At 65.2% G+C, this 8,070-nt stretch overlaps 3 protein-coding genes across 3 annotated transcripts; 1 reads left to right on the plus strand and 2 right to left on the minus strand.

Annotated features, from left to right (window-relative positions):
* Nucleotides 1–27: 27 nt before the first annotated feature.
* MNEG_11567 (hypothetical protein) lies at nt 28–1,595 on the minus strand (the record flags this gene model as incomplete). The annotated part of the gene is made up of 5 exons (XM_014039959.1): nt 28–52; nt 164–253; nt 684–748; nt 1,029–1,092; nt 1,357–1,595. The coding sequence occupies 5 exons, from the start codon at nt 1,593–1,595 to the stop codon at nt 28–30; spliced, it is 483 nt and encodes a 160-aa protein (XP_013895413.1).
* A 1,069-nt stretch (nt 1,596–2,664) lies between these two features.
* MNEG_11568 (hypothetical protein) lies at nt 2,665–5,947 on the plus strand (the record flags this gene model as incomplete). Its single annotated transcript, XM_014039960.1, has 4 exons — nt 2,665–2,841; nt 3,713–4,240; nt 4,773–5,108; nt 5,939–5,947. The coding sequence occupies 4 exons, from the start codon at nt 2,665–2,667 to the stop codon at nt 5,945–5,947; spliced, it is 1,050 nt and encodes a 349-aa protein (XP_013895414.1).
* Nucleotides 5,948–6,446: 499 nt separating this feature from the next.
* On the minus strand, nt 6,447–6,989 carry MNEG_11569 (hypothetical protein; the record flags this gene model as incomplete). The annotated part of the gene is made up of 1 exon (XM_014039961.1): nt 6,447–6,989. A coding segment is annotated over one exon (543 nt), but the record flags the coding sequence as incomplete, so codon positions are not given.
* Nucleotides 6,990–8,070: the final 1,081 nt, after the last annotated feature.

An 8,070-nucleotide genomic window follows, 5' to 3' on the forward strand; every position in this document is an offset into this window, starting at 1 on the left:
GCGTGGGGTGGGGCTGGGGTGCAGGCATCAATGGCTTCCCCCACCCAAGTGCCTGGTACATAGGCCGTCAAGGGTGGATCTCCGCACGCATGCATGCGTGTGCATGCACCCACGCCTGGCCTTTGAGAGGCAAGGCGCCGCTGGGGGCGCCATGTGCCCGCACCTGTGGCCCAGGCGGATGGTGAGCTTCTGGGCCAGGGACTTGCAGAGGGACGTCTTGCCAGTGCCTGGGGGCCCGTGCAGCAGCACCACCCTGAAGAATGAGGGATGGAGGGGCGAAGGGCGGGGGCGCGGGCGTGAGACGGGCCGCGCGGCAGTTCGGGCGTCCCCTCGCTCGGGGCACAGCGTGAGGATTCGGCAAGCCACAGCGCCCAGGGCCAGGCCGGCTGCACATGACCAGTCTGCCTGCGTCGACGCGTTTCAGCCGGACGCAGCGCACGAAAGCAGCCCCTTGCCAGGAAACGGTTCTGGCCCTGGGCATGCTGGGACGCCATCTCCCCAGCACGCCCACGGTGCGCCGGCATCGCAGCCCTGACGGCCCCTAGCCCCTCGTCACAATCACACCACACGGCACCCCCGGCGGCCCCTCGCCCCGCCACAGTCGCACAGCATTGCAGCCTCTCCGGCCCCTCCGCCCTCTCTGCCCCGTCTGCCCACTCTGCCCCCGCCCCAGGCGCGCCCACCTGTTCCAGGCCACCAGGTTGCTGTCGACTCCCGCCTCACTGAACAGCAACGCGCTGCTGGCGTACTGCGGGGGCGGCGCGGCGGAACGCTCATTTGCGTTCAATTGCATGTGCATGAACGTGCGCATGTGCATGCGTATGCGCGTATGTACATGCGCATGTGTGTGCACTGGCATGCGTGTGCGTACACGGTGACGTGCACACGCAAGCATGCGCACGTTCGCTCGCATGCATGCAATGCGCGGACGGCCTCTTTCACTTGGTGGCCTGAAGTGCAGTCATGGCGAACCCCACAGCTGTGCCGCACGACCAGACAGCTCCCCCCCTGCCCCCCAGCCCACCCACCCTCAGCAGGCGGTCCTTGATGCCAATGTCGTAATACAGCGACTCCCACAGCCCGTCAAAGTCCCTAAGCGGGTGAGCGGGGCCGGGGCGGGGAACGTGTGTGCGGGGAAAGGGGTGCAGGAGTGCGACATGGCAGGCATACGTGCATGAGGACAGGCAGAGGTGCAGGATGGTCCCTTGACTCTGGGTGCAGGCGCTGGATCCTGCCCATACCCACTCGCAATACACTGTGATCCGTTGGGATCCGTGCACCCGCGCCGACTCCCAGCATTGACCCGCCGCCCCGCCGCCCGCGCAGACGCCGCAAACAGCTTTTCATCAAACGCACCTGCACGGCAGGATCCACTCCCTGTATGAGGGCACCCCATCCTCCCCCTCGTCGTCGTCCGCAGCCCCCTCCTCGCTCAGCTGGTACACGTGGACCGAGGCGGCATACTGCCAGCACAGCAGCGTGCCGCCGTACTTGCGGGCCACCGCTGGGTCTGTTCCATTGCGGTGTTTGCGGCAAAAAAAACCCTGATGGGTCAAGTCGTGGGCACGAGGGGGGCCACGAGCGCTGCCGCGCATGGGACCTTAAGAGGCCTGCCCCATGCATACTGAGTCGCCGCGGGGCAGACGCGTGCGCGCGTGCGCCCAGGGCGGGCGCGTCCTGGAGCGAGTGCTTCCGGATGTCGGCCCGCGCACCGGTATCTACCAGCCGCACTGACTCCACGTGTGCTGCAAGAAACGGGTCTGACCCCTGGCCTACGTCAACGGGGCCGTCCTCATAGCGCAGGTTGCCGCCAAACAGCCTTTGGTATTGAAGATTGCATGGTTGAAGGTGCCGAGGGGATTGCACAAGGGGCTGATTGGGCTGCGGGCTGATGGCGCCGTGGCTGCACGGTGCAGGCGCAGCAATGTGCAGGTGCAGGGGTCTTATGTGCGTGATGCATCCGTCGCGGAAGGCGTACAGACGCCAACACACCAGGGGCGGACGCGCTACAATTTCCATGCTCAAGCCCGCGCCGTGCTCACTTAGCCATCCGCTGCTGGATGTCCGCAGGGTTGGCTGTGCTAGTTGCCCGGAGCGCCACCTCAACTGCAAGTGCAGTTGCACGATAAGATCAAGGCCTTGACACCGCGCTGCGCCCCGCACCCTCAGCACGCACGCCAGCAGCAGCGGCCGCAGCAGCAACGGCAGCAGCAGCACAGGCACTGGGCGTGCTGAACTGGCGGGAACGACCGGCAAGCACCCACGGGGTGGCTTACCAGTTACGGGTATTCTTCCGGGGTCATGCAAGCCTCCTCCATTCCCGTTTGCCACCGTGTGCCACATATTGTGGGTTGGGAAAAGTTCACCAGCCTCAGATCGCTGTAGAAAGCGTGCTTTGCAATCGTATACGGTTCAGTGTCATCTCTCTATGACGCATGTTTGTTTCCAAGAGCATCGCATGCGTGGCTGGCACCGTTGCCTTCGCATTGCGTTGCCGAGACTGCTGCGCTGCTGAATTGCCTCTTCTCAGCCGTCAACATTTGGATTGAACAACTGGTGATCAAGGCGGCGATGCTGGTACCGCTCTCAGCGCTCATATACACGCGGGTCCTGCAGCTGCGAGATCTGAGCTGATCTACGCGCGAGGTCTTCGAATCCGACCATATGGCAGGAAACGTGTCCAGTCTGAGCCTAGAAGGCTACATGCAGGTGCTGGAAGCGCTGACGGGCGGTAACCCCGGCACAGGCAGCGCGGGTGGCGCGTGCAGCCCGATGTCATCGGTTGTGCGGGCTGTCACGCCAATCGAGGAGCACTTTTTCAAAGTTGGTGACCTGCGTCAGGTGCGCACATATCCTTAGCAGCCCAGGTGATGATGCCCTGAAGCAACGCAAGTCGGCCCGCGGTTGATGCCGGGTGCAACGCAGCGAATCGCGATGCTGCGGCACGGCCTGCCGCAGGAGCCCTGGCAGCCCGACTGCACATACGCACACGTGGCCCAGCACAACGCATCCGACACCGCGCTTCTTCGATTTGAAACTCGCCCCGCAGGTCCTGCAAATTCACGGCCTCACAGTGGGAAAGTTTGTGCGCGGCGAGCTGCTACACTCAATGGTGGGCGCTCGCCTCCTCGACCCCACAGCCCCGTCTGCCTTGCCGCCACCGCCGCCGCCGTCCCAGACCTATACCAGCGCGTGCTCACAGCAGCAGCAGCAGCAGCAGCAGCAGCAGCAGCAGCAGCAGCAGCAGCAGCAGCAGCAGCAGCAGCAGCAGCAGCGGCTACCCATCCAAGCATCAGACTTGCTCGCCCTCGGATGGGCGTCGGGGCCGCCACAGGAGCTGCAGGCAGCGCTGGACGCGGCGCCAGCCCTGCAGCTGCCGCGCCTGGTGACTGCAGCGCCGCCGAGCGGCCCCAGCGCAGCGGTCGCGTTCCCCAATCCAGAGACTGGCGGTGTCGCAGGCGGCTCAGGGGGCGGCGACGCAGCGCCACCGGGACGAGATGGTGGGCCGCCCCTGAGCAGCCAGGCCGCTGTGACAGGTGACAGCGTGCAGGTGCCAGTTGCCAGAGCAAGCACCACCGGGCCTCAACCACAGTGCCATGCGCCGCCACCCCAGCCGCTGCATGGGCAACACACGCTTCAGCTACCCACAGCGGCTGCGCCGCGGGCAGCCGGCGGCACTCATGCTGCGGCGCGCCCGCCGACGGTTGCGCAGCAGCAGCTACAGCCGGCGCCGGCGGCAGCTTCTGGGCAGCCGCTTGACCAACAGGCTCTGCTGCTGGCGATCCTACAACAGCACGGCCTTCTGCCGGCGGGCGCTGCGCTGCACGGCGGCCCCAGCGAGGCGGCGGTGCAGCAACCTCCGCGGCCGCCCCCAGACGACAAGCAGGCAGGCGCGGACGCCGGTGGCGGGGAGGGGACGCGCGTGCTGCTCACTCCCCAGAGGCGCCGCCGCGCCAGCAGCGGCGGCGGCGGCGCGACGCCAGGCGCAGACGGCGGCGCAGCGGAGGGCGGGGGCAGCGGCGGGGGCAGCCACGGGCCCCCTGAGCCGTCCGCCTGGCTGCGCGGCCAGCTGGCGGTTTTCGAGGGCCTGCCCGGCTGCGGCGCGTCGAGGGAGCCCCTGGAAGGCGCCGCGGCCTGCGAGGCGCTGGCGGGCCGGCGGGTGGCGTTCGTGCTCGTGGGGGAGATGGAGGTGGCGGCGGGGCGCGGCGCGGTGCTGAAGCTGCCCCCGGGGCTGTTCCAGGTGGGCTGGCGGGACGCTGGGGGAGGGGGGCGCAGGGGGCGGAGCATGAGCGATGGTCGGAGCATCGGTCCACCTGCTGCAAGCACATCGCCCACATCCTGTACGCTGCTGTCCCTGGACTTTGCCTCTGCTGACCGCTGCCTTCGCGTCACAAAGCTCTCCCATACTTTTGGCCCCTTGTGTGTAGGTAGCCTGTGCCAATTGCGATTATCATGACGCAAAAAGGAACAGCCAGTGCGCGCACACACACACACACACACACACACACACACACACTCATACACTCGCTCTCACTCACACAACCCTCTATCTCTCGTGCTATCCCTATGTCTCTCTCCACGCACGCACGCACGCGCACATACCCCCCCCTCACACACACACACACACACACACACACACGCACTCACGCACGCACACGCACGCGCGCACACACACACACACACACACACGCGCGCGCGCGCGCAGGGGGCGGCCCCACCCTCAAGAACACACACACGCACAACCCCTATGCCACACCCCTCACCCCTCTCAGGGCCGCGCCATCCGCTTCCTTGGGACCTCCTGCCGCTCCGAGCTCTGCGAACCCACATGCCACGGGCCCCACTTCTTCTACTCAGCCAAGATCATCCCGCCGTCCCAAGAGTCCCTCGCAGCCATGGCCGCGGCAGCGCCCGCCGTCCTCGGCTCGACGGCGGGCGTCGGCGGCGCGGGCGGGGCGACAGAGGAGGCAGCGGCGGCGGCGGCGGCGGCGCAAGCCGGGTACGCGGCCGCGCTGGGGCGGCCGATTGAGCTGGAGCTCGACCTGCACCCGCGGCTGAGGCGGCTGGCGGCGCGGCAGCTTCTGAGCCTCGAGCCAGACCAACTGCAGGTGGGGGCTGGGCCAGGACAGTCTGGCGCCGTCGTTTTTTGGCACCATTCTGCTGCGCTCCGTGCTTATGCGTGCTGCAGTGCCGGGTCACGACCCGCTGCAGACGCGGCTTTGGGGGGAAACAGGCCTGCTGGCATGTTGCTTTCTGCACATTGGTCTTGCGGCGCCCTCTTGACCCCCGACATGGCAGCTGCGCCTCGTCAACTGCCGGTCACCGCGCACACCGAGAGGACAGGACCCTCATGAGCACGAATCCCACAATCACGTCAGGATGCATGGGTGCTGCTTGAACAGCAGGAGCCGCCGCCAGCGGCGCCAGAAGATGCAGGCGGCGCGGGCAGCGGCAAGGGCGAGGGGGGCCGCGGCCGAGGCGGCGGCCGGGTGACGGCGGCGGGCGGGAGAGGTAGGCGCGGCGGCGAGCGGCCGGTGGCCAAGCGTGCAAGGCGGTGACATACGTGTGTGTCAGCCGGAAACATCTCACGTTGCTGATGTCATGATATGATAAGCAGACGGCATACTTCGGCGGGATTCAGTGTTGTTACATGCAACTGCAGGCAGTGACTCCTGTGCCTCAAAGTGTACATGCAATAGCATGCGAACGGCTGCGCCGCCGACTGCGCATACGGTACGGTGCTGTACCCTGAGTTTCTCCATAGACTTGATTCTTCCGAGGCGTCACCATCCAGGAGCCTCAATGAACAGTGCGCAATGCCCGGCGCAGGTGGGAAGTCAAGCATGGCACGGGTTCCTCTGCTAGCCGGGATGGCGTGTCGATGAAGTGGATGCAAGCGCGATACGTATCGCCACGTAAACGTGGTCCCCTCGCCCAGCGGGCGTGAGCGCCGCCTGAAATATACACTTTGGCCGTTCACCAGCGACACCTCGCAATGGTGAATGCACGCCAGTGCCAAGCAGGGGAAGCTGGGTGGCCAAAATACAGGGTTGCCCACAGAGGACATCAGCGCGCCATGTGCACGGCAAGCGCTTGACAATATTGCTTAAGAAGCTGTGTGGAGCGTTTTGTGTCGGTTGGATGTGCAGAAAACGGCATAGCCGGCAGCAAAGCAGCGAAGAAAAAAGGCACACAAACGCATTGCAATAGCAGGTGAGCAGGGCAGGCAAGGCAAGCACTTGGTTCCTGAGAAGGCAACGGACTGGCAATACGAAGAGAAAGGCAGGAAGAAGGGAAAAGCACTCCAGCCTAGTGTCAATCAAAGCCCATAAATGTGAAGGATTTGAGGCAAACTGGTGAGCAAAGCTCTGGCGGTCCAGGCAAGTACACCTAGGGCCCAAACGCAGCATAAAACATGCTGCATTGTGAAGCGTGCAAAAGTCTGCCTATCGCATCGCGGCACGGTGGCGCACCGCCACCCTGCGGTCATGAGTCAGCAGCCGACGGCGGCCCCAGGATGCAGATGCGCCCTTCTGATCAGACTTGCCGCCCGAGCTGGAGCCGCCCCCGTTGCCGCCGTTGTTGTTCCCGCTGCTGCCACTGCCACCGCTGTTACCCTTGTTGTCCTTGTTGCCGCCGCCGCCGCCGCCGCTGCTACGGCTGCTGCTGCTCTTGTTGTCACTGTTGTTGTTAGTGCTGCGGCTGTCGCCACCGCCGTTGTTGTTGCTGCTGTCGCTCTCACTGCTCTTGTTGCGGCTGTGGTCGTTGTTGCTGCTGTGGTCGTTGTTGCCGCCGTTGCCATTGTTGCTGTTGCTGCCACCAGAAGATGAGGAGCCGCCGCTGCCGTCACCGGTGTTGAAGCAGCTGGCCCAGTTGCTGCAGGTGGGCTTGGAGGGCGAGCCTGAGGGGCAGGGCACGCGCCGCCAGCGCGCGGCGACGACGCCGGCCGACTGGGAGGCGATCTTATCGAAAGCATGATAGGACATGTCCTGGGGAGATTTGGGTGCAATAATTGGGTGGGCAGCAGCGGGTTTACAACGTTCAGATAGAGAAGCTCATTAGCTGGGTTTGGTGGGTTTGCGGATTGCTGTGAAGCAGCCGGCAAGATGGTGAGACTCAGCAGGCAGCTGGGCACCGACGAAACGAGGAGCTGCGTCGTTTGGGAGTGGGCACTGGTAACGGCAGCAGGCACAGCGGCGGCATCGATGCGGCGCCCAGCATGCCATGGGGCAGTGCGAGCGAGCGCGCGTCGCGATCCAACCAAGCGCTCACGATGTGGCGGGTGTCGCCGCAGCACCAGCGCTTGTTGGAGTAGTAGTTGGAGGGATAATTGCAGGGGCCTGCAGCGCAGGATTGTTTTGGGTGACAAATGCATGGTTTCATGGGGGGGGGGGTGAGCAAGGACCTGTGCGAAATGTGGTGAGGCAAGGCTGCGCAGGGTGGCGCAGGGATGATCCGGCAGACGCGCTGGGATCCCGCCCCGCGCCCAATACATGCATGGGACATACAGTACACCGCAGCCGCGCAGCAGCAGGCACGAGCAGCTTCCGCGCCATGCTGCGGAGGGGACAATTGGCGTCCCTCGTCGCGGCCGCCAATCAACGGGGTGTTTGGCTTGGCGCGGTCATTCATAAATCGATTCAGCGCGACGCACATGTGTCTGTGATGGTGATGGTGACCGTGGCGTCGCCCTTGCAGGAGCCCTTGCGGGAGAGGCGCTCGCCGTAGCCGTCGGTGATGTCATCGTTGACGCAGGCGACTGGGAGGGGAGGGGCAGAAAGGCAGGCCCCGGAAGGGGTGGGTTACGTAAAAGCAGGCGGGTATGTACATACAAGGGTGTCTTGAGCAGCGGGAGGAAGTTTAGGGTCAGCAAGGGCCTTGTTGCGCCAAGAGCGAGGCGCGCGCGGGCACTTGGGCACACCTTCATAGCAGCGGCCGCAGGAGCCGCCAAACTCTGGGTCGCTGTCAGACAGGGCGCCGATGTCCAGGCCCGTGCCTTGTCCGGCTTGGAGGGCGCCGAACTGGCAGGATCCCTGGTCCACGGTGGCCCCTCCGTCGTTGCCGCTGCCC

The sequence above is a fragment of the Monoraphidium neglectum genome (genome assembly GCF_000611645.1).
Source record: "Monoraphidium neglectum strain SAG 48.87 unplaced genomic scaffold scaffold02804, whole genome shotgun sequence".
NCBI classification, from domain to species: Eukaryota; Viridiplantae; Chlorophyta; class Chlorophyceae; order Sphaeropleales; family Selenastraceae; genus Monoraphidium; species Monoraphidium neglectum.